This window comes from Lissotriton helveticus, chromosome 3_1 (genome assembly GCF_964261635.1).
Source record: "Lissotriton helveticus chromosome 3_1, aLisHel1.1, whole genome shotgun sequence".
Lineage (NCBI taxonomy): Eukaryota > Metazoa > Chordata > Amphibia > Caudata > Salamandridae > Lissotriton > Lissotriton helveticus.
The window spans coordinates 1796177679-1796196416 of NC_136061.1; the positions used below are offsets into that span (position 1 = coordinate 1796177679).

Sequence of the window (18738 nt, forward strand, 5' to 3'; positions counted from 1 at the left end):
GATATTGACAGACAACCACAAGGGAAAGCTAATTATTTATTTAATTTACCCTCGTGGTCATTTGTCGAATCCCCCTCCTCCCCAACCCGGCCCACCGCACTTACCTGCACAGGCCGCTACTTGCAATAAAGGACATGCCACCCCATGAGAGCAGGACTGGACATGGCCCCAATAAGAGGACAGAAAGGGCCCTCACTAAGAACATCATTGAACAGGGCCCAGAATAAAAACAGCTAGCTCAAAACAGAGCCCCAATAAAAATAACACCTTAAGAGGCTCCCAGTGAGGCCCTCACAGAACAGAGCCCGGGGTAACACCAAACATGCCCCAATAAGGACATCACAGAACATGGCCCTCAATACGAGCACGTCAGAACCAAATGCACCCATCAGATAAGACTAGCACCGAACAGGCGCTTCGAATCAGAGCAGTGATGAAATGAACCCTCCAATAAGAACAGAAAAGAGCATGACCCCTCCCCCTCTCCATCATCAGCATAACCGCCTAGAAACTCTTACGCCACTTTTAAGTTCTTCTCTAAGTTCTAAGCCTTATGCCTGGCTCTTTGGGGCTTCTGCAACCCTATCTGCTGCACTACTGACTTCCCTTCCAGCTCCTAGTGTCAAACCCTGGCTCCATAAGTGACACACAACCTCATCTTTAGGAACTATCAATTCATTGGCTCCCAGCCAGAACCTAGCGTACTGGTTGTCCAAGGACAGTCTCATCCCATCCACTGTGCATTTGACTCATAGGACCTGTCCAAGCATCTTGCGTTTTTTCAAGGTCCCTGTGATTACTTCTGTCTCATTAATAATACTACAGATAGGAGAGTTTTCGGTCCCCTTCTAACTAATGCTCAGTGGTGGCCGACGCAGATAAAGAGTGGTTGGGCAGGTGGAGGGGGCACAGGCGGGATGCGAGGGGACACAGGGGGAGTGCATGGGGCGGTTTAATAATTTAAAAAATAATAAAAGACTTACCTGGTGCTGCCCGCTGCCTCAGGCTCTCCTGCTTCCCGTTCCTGGCATCATGGACTCCCCATTCAATCCCCGCTCTGCTCGTATGCTTGCTCTCACGCATGACAGTAGCATGGGAATTGGCCTGAGTGGGATGAATTATCGCTTGTTCAGGCACAGGGAGTCTGTATTTGCTTCTCCAACCCAGCTGTGCAATACAGCTGGGTTGGAGAAACCTAAGCACACATGTCAGTTTGGCCTGCCTAAGATGGCTGGCCAAACTGACATGCACACTTAGAAGTGCACATACCACGCCTACTCCCCCCTCCCATGGCCTGGCCCCACCCATCCCTGCACACGCTTGCTTAGCCAGCAGCGGAAAAATAAAACCATAATAAAATATAATTTCATTTTTCAGCTGCTGGCTCTGAGCCAGTGGGGCAATGTTCCTCCGCCATTGCAGAGGAGCCGCCGCTGCACCTGCTATTACCCACCCGCTCCCACTGGCCCATCAAGTCACAGCCAATGACCTCACCATGAAAGGGCACTCAGGATGCTGCGGTGCTACCAGTGTCAGTGTGCTCAGGGGATCAGCAAGTGCATTCAGGGTGTTAGTGTGCTGGATGAGAAGGGCAAGTAGTGCGCTCATCCACGGTTTCGGTTCTTATGTGTTTATTAATAATTTGTGTCAACGAGAGCAGGAGGATGTTAAGTCACAGTATATATTTAGAGTTTTAGTAGGCGCAGTGCGCAGAGGGTGCCGGTCACCTCATATTTAAAAATCTGCTCTGTAGCTCTTGGAAGCTCCAGGAAAGATATCATTGTCATCATTGCCTGCTGTTTATAAAAAGCAGCACATGCCACCTCCATTTAAAGAAGCTCATGTTTAATTCTGCAACATATCTGATCCCCCAAAACTGGCTTTTTATTGCTATCCAAAAGTTAGACCAGTTCTCCTTTTCCTGGCCTCTATTTCTGTACAGGCCCTCCTTCCAGTCCCAGTATCAAGCCACATCTACAATAACTGCCTGTAATATCTTATAGGTCTTTATTCTTGTTCCATTATCTAGCCACCTCTTCACTTCCTGTTTGTGATATCTTTCCTGTTTTTGATTCCAGTCTCATTTTCTACCCACCTCCCTATTTCCAGATAGTCTGACCCTGGCCTCCATTTTCTGTGTCGAGCCAAGGCTTGATTTCAGAACCCGATGGCCCCATCAGTGAGGTGCAGCTTGAGTCCTGTGGCCCAGCGATATCAGGACGCATGTCAAAGCATAGCCCTCCCAGTTAGGGAGACTCACTTAAACACCACAACAAGTGATGGGGCAGAATCTATGAATGAATCTCAACATCTGGCAACTACTTAGGGCCACCACTTACTTCCCTTAGGACCTTCAATGTCCTATGGTGTATCCCTTGTTGACCGTATGAGTTCTTCATCATAAGGTGTCTTAGCTTCAAGATCCACCCTTGCATTTAGTTCCATCAGTGGAAATAAAAATCACCAGAAATGTAAATATGTTCAGAGTAAATGGGAATTAAAAGCCAAAGCTGTGCCTGATAACCCCAAGTTTCTTCCATAAACACTGATTTCCGTGCTTCTAACTCTAAACCGCCAATGGACTTTTCGTGTTTTAATATCGCCTGAGTCCTTCTCTGTATTGTTCAGTTTTCTGTGACTTTTGCTCAGCAACTCCCAATCTGTTGACCAATTACTTCATAATTTATTTATTTAGTTTAATGGCTTTAGTTATAAAGTGTGAATCTTGCCCCAACGGCCAGTGGTGTGCTGTACAGAGCAGCCAGTCTCAATAGGACCCTGTCCTGTGTCTGTTGGCAAACACACCGTGTGTCCTTAACAACTTTGTGTCACTTGATGCCCACATCAGTCTTGCTACTAGATGCTACGCACTAACACTCCTGGATCACTGATTCCTGTGCCTTTTTGTTAACATCTTCCTGTATTTTTGTCCTTTCCTTTTGTTTTTTTGCATAATCCTTTATGACAACCCCCTCGTGTCTGTTGGTGAACACCTGGCTGTCTTGTTGCCTCTTCTCTTTCCCTTCATGTCTCTTGCTGTAGCTCACACTCCCTGACTCGATGGTTTCTTTGTCGCCTGTCAGTGTCGTTGACCTCTCTGTGTCCCTTGCTGGTCTCCATGGTTAACTCTCTGTTTGGATCCCTCACAGACAGAGCTGAGTGGCTGCATTTCTGCACTGGTGGCCGGGAATGAGCGAGTGCAGGCTATTATTAGCCAGCTTGAAGAGTCCTGCCATTCTATTGAGGTGAGTAATGTCAGAAGGAGCCGGCCCTTCGAAATCCGAGTCACTTGCATGAAACCCAAAGCAGGAATCTGCTGTAGGATGGGAAATCCAGGTGTCCAAACAGAGCTTGGACTTGTGCCCGCTGTGGCAGGAACCAGTGTCCGTGGGTACTAGCTGGGAAAGACACAATCTGAGCGTGCACCAGTACGGGCAGTACTGCATCAGAGTATGGAAGGACAGGATTAAAGAGGTGCCAGTTTGGGCATAACAGGAGTGGCGGGCTGGGTACTATGGCTTGTCAGGACAGCTGTACCAGCTGAGACAGATCACTATGAGTTGGGGCAGAGCTGGGGGAGGACAGGATGGAGTATAACATCAGCTGGGGTCACCCAGGGATTAGTGGGTACCAGATACGGTGGGTCAGGGACGGATAGCTGCCAGCTGCCAGAAGTGCAATATGAAAATGAGTGTCTTCTGTGAAGGAGGTGGTCGGGCGAGTGCCCCCTGTGCATAGCTAAGATGAGCAGTCCTGGCACCTGAGGCAGGCGAGGATATCAGGTGGGAGGGGACATCCTGACTCTCAGGATTCACCAATCAGTTCTTGCGAATGAGGGAAATATCAGTTTTTGGTGGAGGCCTCTCAATCAATGTAAAACTACCTTCTAATTTCAATCTAAAACGTGTTACATTCACACATTTCCTGCCCATCTTTCTTTTAAATTTCCTGCCCCTTTGTTCAAATGTTGCTGCTTGTCCGCTTCGTATTTTTCTTGTTTAGTGTACAGCAGGAATGAATACGCATCCCTAAAAGGAACACAGCCATATTGCATCTCTTTGTTCTGGGGCTGCATTGGCAAAGGCTAGCTTTCATGGATGCTCCAGGGAGAAGCGAGATTGATGGAGAAATCCTGAAATCCCTGGATACATCAAAGTTGTGGGCAGGAGATCGGACATGTTTGCAGGACGAATTATATTCATTTAATCAAGCTCCCAGTGTTTTTAACCACATCTTCAATCACACGTGCATCTGCCAGTCAAGTATGCATCTCTTGCTTTACAATTCCTCAAGTCAAACATACAGCTCTTCCAGTCCAATTCCTCCGGTCACACATACATCTCTTCTTGTCCAATTCCTCAAGTCAGACATGCATCTCTTCCAGTCCAATTCCTCCGGTCACACAACATACATCTCTTCTACAATGTCACCAATCACACAGGCATCTCTTATCTTACAATTCCTCCAATCACACATGCATCTCCTACTCTCTCTTTAAACCGTTCCCACTAAAAGCATATAAAAGATTGACAAACACGATATCTGGTTAGATCTGTTGTGGATTGCCCGCCATATGTGAAGTTTGGGCTTAGCCTGGGAGCCATGTATGGTGGAGATGTCTTAATACAAGAATAAGGAGCAGCAACAGAAACTCATTTTATTGGTAATAGGCTTCGAATTTTAACAGCAGAAATGTATAAGTGTAGCAAATTTGAAGAGTGTGTTGCTTTTTGGTCCTTATAGTCAGTATCAACAGCATTTGAGGTGGTCAGAATTAGAAGTAGCTATTAATATTTCATGTTCAACAAGCTATAGACACCTAACCAAAGATTTGCTCAATGCTGTGCCAAATAAAAATATTATCTTCATTTAATAAAGAAAGTGGAAAAAAACAGGCTAAAAGCATTCAAATGTTAGACAGTTAAAAGTTATTTTCCAACTACCAACCAGTGAGCTCTATTCATCTTTTCTACACAGTCAGTCAGAATATCTTTATTCGACTTATTCCAAGTCATACAAAGAAACAAAACAATAAAACCCTGAGAAGGGATACATACATAAATGACCCTTCAATTACCTAAAAAACATCAATCTGAATACATATTATAAATACTATATACAAGATTAAAATAGAAAATACATTTTACAATTCATATCAAAAGAAAAACACAACACTTTAAAATATTATTTAAGGCGAAGTTTGGCCCCCCATTTTTGCCCTCGCAGCGGCCACTAAGAAGTTAGCAATACAAAAAGTTGTGCGGGGATTTGTCAGGAGTTGTAAATAAAGCAACGCCGGACGGACCTGAGTAAAACCCACTTCTTTCAGGATAGGGAGCAAATATTTTTTCCTCTGCTCATGGTACAGGCTACAAAACATGACAAAATGCATTGTGTCCTGCACTGAAAAATGGTCACAGCTGCAAGGGGGGGCTAAGTCTGGCTTCTGCCAAGACTTGAAGGAACCTAAATAAAAATGTAACAGGTTAAACCTGAATTTAGTTAGTAAAAACCTGTGATAAGGGAATGTGACAAAGGTGAGGTAAGGTGCACACTACTGATACATGCTGATTAGAAACAAGCAAAAAGCAAATGCTGTTCTAATGAGCTAAAATTTAGGGCATCATTAAGATGCCGGTCGGACGAGCGACCGACCGACATCGTGTCGGAAATGGGACCGCCCAACAAGGAGTCTGAGGTCCAGCTTCCTGGATAATGGTGCGACAGCATTGATGGCGTTCGGAAAGTGAATATTTACTATTGCGGTTTGTCCTGCGAGCTGCAGCACAAGCCGCAATGGGAAATATGCACTTTTTAAACATCCCTGCACCTGCACCTTGTAGCAGGTTCCATGCGGTGCCTGCAACACAATGCAGGGATGTTTGCAGGGCCCATAGCGGAGGCCCAGAGATGCACAGGGGCCCTGCTAAGGGTCCCCAGTGTCCCTTTCTGTCTGCTTTTCAACACCTGTCAGACCGCCATAGACAGGCAGACTGAAAGAGGTATTATTATCCCTATCGCAGTGCCTGAGCAGGCAATGCCCCTATTGTAGGGATTACTGCCCATGCGACGGGCTCCGTCAGCCCGTCGTAAAGTGCCAGACGGTCTCTCAGTCTGCTGCCTCCGACCGCATATATTGTAATGCAGCGGTCGGACCGCAGCAGCAGATGTGGGGTGGACCGCCACCGACAAGCTGATGGATGGTCTTCCGCCCGACATTAGAATAAGGGTCTAAGTGTAGTTAAATTTAAACAAATTAAAAAAGTAGGTTTAGGTTCAAGATGTAAATCTAAACTTCATTTATTTTTCTAAAATATTACCTGCCAGTACAGACTTCCTAGATTAATTGTATTTATGTATATTTGTCTTTGTGGCTGTGTAAATTGTCTAGGTTGATATTTATGGACAAACCATGGATGTTTGGACTGCCGTAAGAAATCCTGTTTGGTATAAAATGGGGATGTTACAATGTGTTGGTTTAGATTAATTGGTGTTTGATCAAAATATTGAAAATAAAATAGTTTGTGACAAAAATATTGTTGCACGAATATTGAGGACAAACCTATTGTGAAGGTAAAATATATGGGTAACCAATGTTTTACTGTACTTAACTCCACATATGTATCTTGGTACATTTAGAGTTAGGAATAGTAAATTTATACTAACCTATTAACACTTACCTTCTTGATATTTTGGTTCTCGATATTTTTGCAACAATATTTTTGTCCTTGATATTCTGTCTACAACCACTTATTGTTTGGTTTAAGTCCTATACACCGATGCCCTAGGTAGGTAAATATTCATAGTACATTTTGGTAGAATTGGCGACCATTTATTTGCTTGTTTTTCTGGGGTTAAAACAAGTGTGTAATTGTGAAAGAGATTCATGGCTACGTGTGGAGCTCTTGTGTTGATTAAAGGTTTCTAGGTTGGGTGAAGAGTAAGTTGTGAATAGCACTAAAGATGAAAATCAACTGCATACAATTCTTGGGCGAAAGCGAAATTCACAGATCGCCCAACAAATGGAATGATTTTTGTCCACAAAACGATTTTGTTTTTGCTGTTGGTCATCCTTCTTGTCTTCCTTATCCTGCCCTTCCTTCATTTCTGGTTTACATGAGCCAATATGCTTACTCTCACACAGGAGAACAGTCGACAGAAGAAAGACTCTCTGAACGAGATGTTGGATGTGCTCTACAGCATTCTGGAGGAGAAGAAAAACGAGCTGCTGCAGAGGATCACAAAGGAGCAGGAGGACAAGGTTGGCTTCGTTAGGACCCTGCTCGAGCGGTACCGGGAACAGCTGGAAACTTCGAGCAAGTTGGTGGAGTCTGCCATCCAGTCCATGGATGAGACAGGCACTGCTGCTTTTCTCCAGGTGGGTAGAATCAAATTTGGAGCTCAATGATCAAGACATGATTTAGAACAATCTACAGAAGTCAAAGAATTAATTAGTGAGGAATTAATTATTGTTAATTGATGAGTAGGGCGCCAGAGCGCAATGTAAGTGACCTCTGATTATTTAATCTAGAGAACTGACTTCAAATCATATTTTTTCAAAGTTTGGGGCTAGATTTGCAGTTTGACCTGACTGCACTGAGTTGCATAATGGGGAGTGCATCCAGCTACTTGCCTAAGGTGTTTGATGTTTGTTAGGTGACCTACGTTGAAATGACCTCCAACAAAGAGCATGAGCTTTGAAGCGCTGAAAAAAGGTTTCCTCTGGTGGGGAACCACCACTATGCATCTTCTGGTGAAGAACGGCCTCAACTGTGAAAGCTCTGGTGAAGATTGTTCTCAGTTGTGCGATTCCCCTGTCATAAGATATTTTGTCTATAAAAGATCTAGTCCGCCTCTCTGTATAGTTTGGTGTAATTTACTATAGAAGCTATGGAGAGGCTTGGACAACAAAAAATGAATTTTAAGAGGTTTGAATGTTCTTAGGGAAGTAGAAGTTGAAGGTATTTAGGGTAAATCGGGAAACCGAGTAGTGCCTTAACATACTACAACTGCAAGGAAGGGCTGCATGGTGAATGGGTCTAGAAATCTTTCTGCTTTCAAGTTGTATATTTGTGTTCACTGCACAACTGAATAGTGTAATCTTAGGACCTTGGAATTCGAGGCAAGGTGCATCAGTTTTTTTAATAAAGGCCTGGTGAAACAGTCAGTGTTTGTGTTTGAAGGACAGCAGAGGAGTCACCAGCCAAATGCTTCTACGCCAATAGTAGATGAGGTTCTTGCTGGCAGATGAGAGGTGGAGCTGCATAACTCTGATGGGGAACACACTGACTCTCTCTTATGGCCATTTTGGAAATAAGTTATGACCAGAATTGTGAAGTGAATTGTTTGGGCTGGTGGGAACTTGAGCCATTGCTGGGGAGCTGGTTCTCCTCCAGGCTTTCAACAGTCTTAATGAAACAGACTGAACCATTTTTTGTCAGAAATACCATTCAAGACAGCCCAAGTCTGGAAAGGGAAGGGGGCTCATCTTCGACTGCCCTTTATGGGTACTGTTCCACTTACAGAGGTGTTTTATGCACTGCGAAATATCGAGTGTATTTAAGGAGAGGTCTCTGAACACAGGCCATGTTCTGCTATAAAAATGTCTCTATGCATAGCATGATCTCCTGAAAAAGTAGCTAACTACCCCAGGCCATGGTCTTCGATTAGAAGTGCTGTAACCCTATATGTTCCTTTAAAAGATAAGTTGCCAGACCCCAGATCACGTGCCTCTCTAAAAAGGGATTCTTGCCCTAGGACATGCTCAGCTAACCTGCCCTCTTTCTTTCTCTCTCTCTCTCTCTTCATGTCTCTTTGTCTTGCTGTCTCTGGGTCTCCTTCTTGGGCTGTCTTCAATCACAGAACGCCAAACAGCTCATTAAAACGTAAGTGCCCGCAGATGTTTATTATACTTAATGAAGTGCCCTTGGTGAGATATGTGCACCCTCTCAAGCCATAGTGACAATGACCTGCACACTAGCAACAGATGGGCCTTGCAGGAGAGGCAGCAAAATGGTTTTGTGGGATGGGCAGGAGCAAAGGAACCCTTTAGGGAGGCAACAGATGGTTCCTGCAGAAGAGGCAGCATAGGGCCCGTGAAGAGGATGCAGCAAAGGGGACTTCAAGGGGAGGCAGCAGAGGGGGCTGTTGTAACAGTAAGGAAGTGCAGGTAGCCATAGAGTAGGTTACATGAATAAGATTTATCAAGACTTAGTTACAGGTTATTTAGATGGTAAGTTTCAGGTAAGTGTTTCATAAGTACATAAAAGATAGCATATAGCGTATAGCCCCACCAGGAGTAGCCTCCTTGCTGCTCAGACTGCACACTCCAACTGACACTCTACACCTCACCAGACACCTAGGCATTACATTACATCAACAAGCACTCCAGCGCTCATCCTTGAAAGAACAGGAGAGTATCCAACAATGACATTTAAAGTCTCTGGGGAGCGATCTCTCACCCGAAGTTCTTTACCAAAAAGTGGATGCTTGGAGATGTTTCACCATCACACGCTTCACTAACACAACACGAGGCAGTCTCTCGTAGCCGGCCCTCTGTATACCCACATCCAATAGCAATGCTGCCGACAAGTTCCTGTGAATCTCCTTGCAACTTCATTCCCTGACAAGGAGGAGCGGTAAAGCTTGATCCGTTGATTTCCCAGCAATCACCGCAATAAGCAGAGTGCACGTGCATTAAGCCTTTACACTGATACGCGGTCTAGTTGTTGGCCTCTCATTAGTAATTGCGGTGACAATACACACAGACACGCTGAGCCCTGCGTCACAGTGTCTATAGAATTCCTGTGGAAGAGCGATTGCGGCTAGGCCACGCCCACGCTTGCTCCAGCACATGCATACTCCGCTGGATGACGGCATCACCACCCATGGAGCTCCCACGTGCCAGGGAAGCAATACATGGCAGTACTCACTGGACTTTTCGAATGCTGCATGAAATCTGCACACCTAAATGGTAATAGGACGCGCACTCCACATTGCATGACCACCTCGCAGCCTATTCAAATACCGCACCCACAGTAATGCTCCAGCACATGCATCTACACAGACACCATTGATGATCCTTCACTTCAGTGCGTGGCATTCTCTACTCATGGCTGCACACAGGCCTATTCAACTTGCGCACACATGGTAACAGGGGAGACTTGTTACCAAAGTATAGAAATATGAGCTCCAAATGCATCAGGGCCCCAATAAAACAAATAATATTGCAGCTTACTGGCACAAGGGTCAATATTTTCAGAATCACTTTTCATTTACATAAAGTAAAAAAAAAAATGGGCATAAGTTAGTCAGATTGCATCACCCGCTGAATCGCACGTTTTCCTTCAATGTCGGCGCTACCCTACATTTCTTAACAAGCATTTGCAATGCAATAGGTCTCGCATTTGCGAAAATTTGAACTATTGACATTGTAAATGGCAATGCCTTTTATTTATGTGCTTTGCAAACCTGCAAGAGGTGTGTAAACACACACTTTTTACATATAGTCATTGCTTAGGAGAAGCAATGCTGTCATTAACTGCACCTCTTGTGCTGCTAGCCTTGCTTCTCATAAGCAAGGACTATAAGTTTAAAGTGCTTGTTTACACACTGCTTCCAGGTTTTGAAAACACAAAAATAAAAGTCGTTGTCATTTACAATGCCAATAACTCAAACTCCTGCAAATGCGATACCTATTGCATTGCAAATGCTTGTTACTTTCAGCCATGGGTTCCTTGCAGGTTCTTAAACGAGGGAACAAACATCAACAACACCGGCGCACACCACAAAAGAACAGTGCATATACGCACACACAGGGCTTTAAGTGGGCCGGGTCTCACCGGTACTGAGCACCGGCAGTTTTTTAAATCAGGGCTCGAAACGTGTCTCTATCGGGCTCTGTTTTGTGCCCTGGGACAGGCGGTCCATTTTTTTCTGGACTGCAGTGACAGCAGGCACATCGATGTGCGCTGCTCACACTGCACACTTCTCACTAGTGGAGAAGTTACGACATGACAGCATGCCAGGTGAGCATTGTAGGGTAAGGGAAATCCTTTAAAGAGAGTCATTTTCTCTCCGGATTTCCCTTCTCTTTTGAAACTCGGGAGCAGCAACATTGTCGTGGTGTCACCAGGGCTTTAAGTGGAAGCTTTTTCAATATTATATACAAGCCATATGTGCTGCTTATTTATCATATGCAACTAACAACCATTGACAAAGCTAATAGTCCTGACTTGTTGAAGGTATGATGTTTCTTGTTGTGTCATTTATCTGGATGCAATGACAGAAACAGCAAATCAGATGGCACACTATGCTAAGCAAAGATTTTTTATCTCATGTGCTTGTAAGCCACATCCTTAATTACAGTGATCATACCCCTTTGAGAGACCCCCCATTTTTTTCATCCCACTTAAAGCCCTGTGCACACATCAACAGTATACACAAATCTAAATACTGCCCAGGCACATTTACACAAAATGCGCTTCACTTGAATTACCACCCACACCCCCCAATGGTAAATTCTGCTCTCGACACATTGTGAAGGATGCTTTATGGCTCTGCCCTGACAGACTTCTCAAACGAATCGGACAATAATAGCGTTTGATAAGCCCTAGACATTGCATTAAGTAGATATTGTTTATTTGTTCTCGGCTTTGATGCATAGAGCCACAGGTGAAGGGCGAAGGAGAGGCCAGGGCACCAAAGAAAAAGCAACTGATTCAAGGCCCCAATTGGGGAAAAGTGTCAGTAAAGAACAATCATCGGAAGCCAAGACGTTGGATAGAGGGGTGATGCATTTATTTCGCAAACAGCCGATGCGCTCCTGTTCCAACAAGTCTTGACATCCTGTGATTCTGGGCAAATCACTTAATCTCCCCATGCCTACAAAAAATAGAAGGGAGGTGGGGCCAACGCGCGCTGTGATAGGAGGCAGCGTGCGATTGCCAACAAAAACAAGAAAGCAAGCCAATGCTAACCAATTGGCGTACCCAAAGCCCACTCTACTAAATAGTAGTGTTCACAACAGGTTTTCGACAAAACAGCTAAAATGTAGCCGTAGGCAAGACCTAAATTGACTGGTCTCACCAATGCTCATAGAGACTACTACAACATCAAGGACCTTCTCATAAAGAGCAGTCCCTTAATCTCAATGGTGCCAGCAACAAAATGTAGTCAATCACGCATGTCCCTTTCACAGGGGAATGTTGGCTGCTTTGGCTAATGAAAGCAGTGACAAGTCTAAGTGAGACTCCAAGGAGGTGTGACAAAATCCTACTTATTTACGTATTTGATTTGATCAATTTCAAAAGTGGGCATTGTACGAATAAGGGGGCAAGAGCAGCATAAGAACCTACCCTCTGCTTCTTAACCTTGAAATCGAGGTGAACAATCGTAGTGATGACAACGTTAGGGGTGCGTTGAGTAGGAGGGGCGTCTGTCGTGACATTTTCTGATCCCTAGTGTTCCTCACATCTGTAAAAACATAAAGCAGGGGCAGGCGAGGCCCCCTAGAGTCTAATCCCATAAAATGTGTGTCTTTGTGGAGTATAACCGCTGCTCATGTAAAGCGCTCCAAATACCTTACAGTCGTGTTTGGAGTTACATAAAACTACAAAGGGAGATTCCTCTGCTTCACGGAGGTGGTTCCTCTACAACCAGACAATAGTAGGGGTGGGGCGGTCAGCTGATCAAGCGGTCGTTGTTTACCTCGAAGTCTAGTTAACGACGCAGATAAGAGGGGGTCCCTGTCTATCCCGGCGAGACTATTCGTCCAAAGATGAGGGCCTGAGACAGCCTTCACATCAGTCGGTTACTTGCCTATGGGTGGCTCGCCAACATGTCAGATTTTTCCTAAACACAGCTTCCGCTGCAACACATCAAACACCTCAGAACTTCTCCCCAAATGTATGGGCGCCTAACAGTAGGACCTCATGTCCCCATAAAGATAAGAAAGTGTTTCACGACAGCCGAGAAGCAGGTGACCCAGTCCTGATCGCAAGCCAAAGAGTGGCAACCAAAAACCCTCATTTCCAATGGCAGGCCAACGTTTAGCAGAAACGGTGATGCCGGCCAATGGAAATGAGGGGCAGGGTTTCAACCCCTCTACTGAAACTCCTCATTAGCAATAAATCTCGCCGAGCGATATGCGCATGTGCGCAGCAACGCTAGGCGAGACCTAAAACGAGGCATGTAAATTTCCTTCAAAACAAGTGCTGCCGGTTAGACTGACATAGACATTCATCACAGTACGTTCATTGCACTTCAGAACTGCTGCTGGTTGCTCTTGCTGATCCACCAAATCCAGTAACTTCTTGTGCCCCACACTTACGGACATCTGTCAGGTATCGGGACAAAAAGGCAAACAGGCAAGGAGACTTGTTGGCATCAATTCATCAAGCCCATTGATGTAAAGAAGGTCAAACTTCCCAGACTGCAGGCTGTCCAGATGATAAGGAACACTGGTGGAGCTAACCAGGGTATTTCTCTTCCTTCTAGCTTCAGTTTTTTACTTCAGTTTCTTCAGCAGGTTCAGATTGACTTAACCTTCCACAACACCCAGGTTCTTCTCCAAATCGTCGCTAGTGTTGAAAAGTAAGGATGTCCAGGTGGCAGTAAAGTAGGTTACATGAATAAAATGTATTAAGACTTAGTTACAGGTTATTAAGATGGTAAGTGTCAGGTAAGTAGTTCATAAGTACATAAAAGACAGAATATAGCTTACAGCACCACCAGGAGCAGCCTCCTTGCTGCTCAGTCTGCACACTCCAACTGACTCTCTACACCTCACCAGACACCCAGGCATTACATTACATCACCAAGCACTCCGGCATTCCACTACATCACCAGGCACTCCAGCGCTCATCCAGGCTGAGCAGCAGGGAAGGTGTAACTAAGGAATGGGTGCATAGCAACAACTCAAGTTACAACAGGGGTCTTAAAGGGGGCAGCAGAGGGGCCTTCAAGGGAGGCAGCAGAGGGGCCACTAAAGGAGAGGTAGCAGAGGGGTCTTGAAGAGGAGGCAGCAGAAGGGTCTTGAAGAGGAGGCAGCAGAGGGGCCTTCAAGGGGGGCAGCAGAGGGGTCTTGAAGAGGAGGTAGCAGAGGGCCCTTGAAGAGGAGGCAGCGGAGGGGTCTTCAAGAGGAGGCAGCAGAGGGTCTTGCAGAGGAGGCAGCAAAGGGGTTTTCCAGGGGATGCAGCGGAGGGGTCTTGCAGGGGAGGCAACAATAGGTTTTGTAGGAGATCCAGCCAGGGGCGTAACACAGGCCCCCGCAGCCCACACAGTGCGGGGGGCGCCCGAAGCTCCAGGGGGCCCCCTCGGCACTGCACTCTGTCGGGAGAGCTCCTAATTGAGCCCGGAGGGGGCCGCTCTACATACCTTGCAGGGAGGCCCCCTCAATTTTCGTTACGCCAATGGATCCAGCAGGGTGTCTGTAGGGGAGGCAGTTAAGAGGTCTTGTAGAAAAGGTAGTGGGTGTTTGTTGGCGAGGAAGCATGGGGGTCATGTATAGGAGTCAGGAAAGTGGTCTTGCAGTGGAGGCAGCGGAGATGGCCTCCCATGAAGGGCAGTAGAGGGGTCTTGCAGCAGAGACATAAGAAGGGTTTTGAAGGGGCAATGAGGGGTCATGCAATAGAGGCAGCAAACGAACCCTGGAAGAGGAGGCAACTGAGGTGTCTTGCAAGAGAGGCAGCAGAAGGGCGTTGTTAGAGAGGCCGCAGGGTGTCTGGTAGGGAAGGCAGCACTGCTCGTCTGTACGGGATGCTGCAGAGGGATCTTGTTGATAAGACAGTGAGGGTCTTGTGCAAGAGGCACGAGAGGTTGTCCTAGTGCAAAGAAGGAAACAGGCCCCGTGGCCACCCTTTGAAATGTGAAATACAGCAATAATCAGGGTTCGATTGCCCCCTCAGGCTGTTGGGCCCCGGTGCCACTGCACCAGATGCATTCATGGAAGCCACACACATGGCAGCAAGGTGGTCTTATGAAAGAGACAGCAGACGGGTCTTGTAGGGGAGGCAGGAGACGGGCCTTGCAGGAAAGGCAACAATTTTGTTCACTTGTAATGTTCTCATGTATCAGTTCTGTTCCTATTGTGAAGCGCTCTGGGTAAAGTCCTGTCCACGCTATATAAAAATGCATAAATAAATAAATAAATAAATAAATAAATAAATAAAGGGGCAGTTGGGGAGGCAGCACAGGGCCCAGTACTGGAGGCAGTCGAAAGTAGGGGAGGTAGCAAGGTGCCTCTTGAAGGCGAGGCGGCAACGGGAAGGTGGGTCTTACAAGGGAAGCAGCAGAGGGGCCTAGCAGGGGAGGTAGGAGAGGGGCCTTGCCGTGGCTACAGCTCTCCAAAAGGCTCCCGAAGCTGCCATTCCTCGACGGATTAGGATAAATGCTTGAAATTACACTGGGACAGAACTAACTGCTGGAGCAGGATGAAGGGGTCGCAGGGGTGTGAGAGGGTGGTGGTGAGAGAAGGAGCTGTTACTTTATAAGTACTCTTCTGTGAGGCCTCCGGCACAAGCTATTTCTGTTCTGAACCCCTAGTCAGATCAGACTAATCTGTCGTCGCCCTTTCTCTGCCTCCCTCCCAGTAGCTTCACTCCTCCCCCTTCTGCGTTTGCCCTCCCTCCCGTTCTTCCTCGGCCCCATTCTTTCCTCTAACCTCTTTTCATCTTTCTCTATGAAAATGTTAGTTATTACTGGATGTGAATAAACACAACAAAAGGCCTCACTGCCTGCCCCTCACACACGGTCTTCGTTCTGCTCGAGTTGTGTCCCTCGAATTCATCCTGGCAGCACTCCTCGCGAGCTTCCGTCCTTGGCATGCCGTGAAAGGCCGCGTGCCAATGGGGATTAGACATAGTGGAAGTGGAGTTCAGGGCAGAGTAATTCAGGCCACCAAGCCCGCTCTGGCTCACAGCGCATTGAGCCGATGTGGCTGCACAGTGTGGGGCATATTTACAAGGCGCTATCACCACCAGAACTGTCCCTTTTAGCGACGTTCTAGTGGCGCTATCCCCTTCTCCTTATTTACAAAGCGGCGCTAAGCCACTTAACCAAGTATAATGCCGCCTTGTAGATGAGGCCCTTATTCATGCTGCACTTAGCACGAAAGGGGCGTGCAATGGGTGTTGCAGTGGGCGTTTGGCTGCAACACCCATTGCTTTTTGACACTGCCCCATATTTACAAGGCTGAGGCAGCACCAAAAACTAAGACCAGGGAATACCTGGTCTTAGAGTGGTGATACCAGGAGAAGTTATTAATTTCTCCTTGGCTTTTTTCTCATATATGTGTGCTGGAAAGTGCAGCATACATAGAAAGAGCAAATCACCTTTTAAGAGTGTTTATATGCAGGAAGGTGTCTCTTCTTGCACATAAGCAATCATCACTGCAGCGCAGGCACCCTTGCAACACAGCACAAGGGTGCGTGCGCTAGCGCTAGGCAGCTTTATGTGTGCCAGCGCTAGGGGAAACACAGGGGTGCGCCGTATTTTTTGTAAATTCGGCGCATTCCTGCATTTGATGAATGTTGAAGCGCGGCGTTACCAATTTTGGCAAAACACAGCCCTCCAACATTTTGTTGTAAATATCACCCTGTGTGTCCACTTCTCTTCTGAGGTGGAAAGCAAGATGACACTGCTGATGGGGCACAAGGACGGGGGCCTCTAGAATCTACTGCTGCTGAGAGAAAGTGATGGGTGCAGGCCAGGACAGCGTGGCACTTATGATTGTGTATGATAGGTTAGGGCACCTAGAACTTCGTGCTGAAGGTAGATAGTGATGTGTTGGAGCACCTAAAACCAGGGGCTGACTTCAGATGCGATTAATTGGGGCAAGAAAAATATGTGCCTTCTGATTGTGTATGATGGAATAGGGCACCTAGACCCTGCTCGTGCTGCCAGAAGGTGTTGGGTTGGTGCACCTAGGCCCTGGTAGGGGCAAGGAGGACCTGTGCTATCGGATCATATATGATCAGCTAGGGCAACTAAACATTACTACCACTGAGAGAAGGATGGGACAGAAGCATCCTGCGGCTGCTTATAGTATGTGGTGGGTTGAGGTACCTTGGTGAGTACAGTTAGTTGTTTGTTACCTAGAACCTCCTATTGTTCTATGGGAATATCTTAGGGACCCTTCATGAATGCCCTGTTTCATTATCCAGGACTTAACTCTAATGCCCTTTTGAACCAGTTCGAGCTAGCCTCTCTCTCTCTCTCCTGACCTCTCTCTTGCTCTCTCTCTCTCGCTTATTCTCTCTCTTTATCGATGTTTCCATTTCCTTTCCCGTTCCCCTTTTCTTCCTTTACCCAGATCCTGTCACCTTTTCTCGTCCCCCCTTCACATTGGTTCTGATGAAATCTGTCTTCCTCTCCTCAGGATCACAGAGGCGTCGGTCAGCTGCAGACTGGAGAAGCTTGAGCCGGGCTTTGACAACATGGAGCACTTCACTCTCGACCTGGAGCACGTTAAAGACGTGCTTAGAAGCCTTGATTTCGGGCCAGGTACGCAGAAACTTATCCTCTGGCTGTGATCTGAAATGAAGGAAGCAAAAAATGAAACTGATCCTTTCGCTGCAGATCCCAAAATCACCAACACTGTGATCCTTCTCTGGAGGACCAACTTTGCCCAGTTAAGCTTAACACGCAACAATACTGAAACGGCCCAGTGTGAATTAAACACATTTAGATGCCAACTTTGTTCACCCTACCTTACTAACCGGATTGATCTACACCATGGTTACTCACAAACTTTCTCTCAGGGGCCAAATTTACAGTGTGGTTTGTGGCCGAGGGCTGCACCGGTGGGGACGTGGTCAGTAAGAGAGGGGGGCGGTGCTCGAGCACAAAAAAAACCTGTGACCATGAGGTTGAACACAGGTACCTACAGCGGATGTCTTCGTCCACTGAGCCACCAGATCCAGCATACACACATATCTCTCTCTTTCTCTCTGTCTCCCTCCCTCTCTCTCGTTCTCTCCCTCCCTCTCTCTCTTTTTCTACCTCCCTCCCTCTCTCTCTGTCTCCCTCCCTCCCTCTCGCTCTGTCTCCCTCCCTCCCTCTGTCTGTCTCCCTCCCTCTCTCTCTCTCTCCCTCTCTCTGGCTCCCTCCCTCTCTCTGGCTCTCTCCCTTTCTGTCTCCCTCCCTCACTCTCTCTGTCTCTCTGTCTCTCCCTCCCTCCTTCTCTCTCTCTCCCTCCCTCTCTCTTTCTCTGTCTTCCTCTCTCTCCCTCCCTCTCTCTCTCTCTCTCCCTCCCTCTTCCTCCCTCTCTCTCTCTCCCTCCCGCTCTCCGTCTCCCTCACTCTCTCCGTCTCCCTCCCTCTCTCTTTCTCTCCCTCCCTCTCTCCGTCTCCCTCCCTCTCTCTTTCTCTCCCTCCCTCTCTCCGTCTCCATCCCTCCTTCCCTCTCCCTCCCTCTCTCTCCCTCCATCTGTCTCCCTCCCTCCCTCTCCCTCCCTCTCTCTCCCTCCCTCCCTCTCTGTCTCCCTCCCTCTCTGTCTCCCTCCCTCCATCTGTCTCCCTCCCTCTCTCTCTCTGTCTCCCTCCCTCTCTCTGTCTCCCTCCCTCTCTCTGTTTTCCTCCTACTCTCTCCATCTGTCTCCTTCCCTCCCTCTGTCTCTCTCCCTCTCTCTCCCTCCCTCTCTGTCTTCCTCCCTCTCTCTGTCTTCCTCCCTCTCTCTCTCTCCCTCCCTCTCTCTGTCTCCCTCCCTCTCTCCCTCTCTCCCTCCCTCTCTCCGTCTCC

General features: G+C 47.0%; 1 protein-coding gene across 1 annotated transcript in view; it reads left to right on the plus strand.

Annotated features, from left to right (window-relative positions):
• The window catches only part of TRIM63 (tripartite motif containing 63), a 44804-nt gene that overhangs the window by 18663 nt on the left and 7403 nt on the right, over nucleotides 1–18738 (plus strand). Inside the window, exons 4-7 of the mRNA XM_078682683.1 lie at nucleotides 3150–3245; nucleotides 7145–7378; nucleotides 8863–8885; nucleotides 17378–17502. Of these exons, the coding sequence (XP_078538809.1) occupies nucleotides 3150–3245; nucleotides 7145–7378; nucleotides 8863–8885; nucleotides 17378–17502 (478 nt within the window). The remainder of the gene's footprint in view (nucleotides 1–3149; nucleotides 3246–7144; nucleotides 7379–8862; nucleotides 8886–17377; nucleotides 17503–18738) is intronic.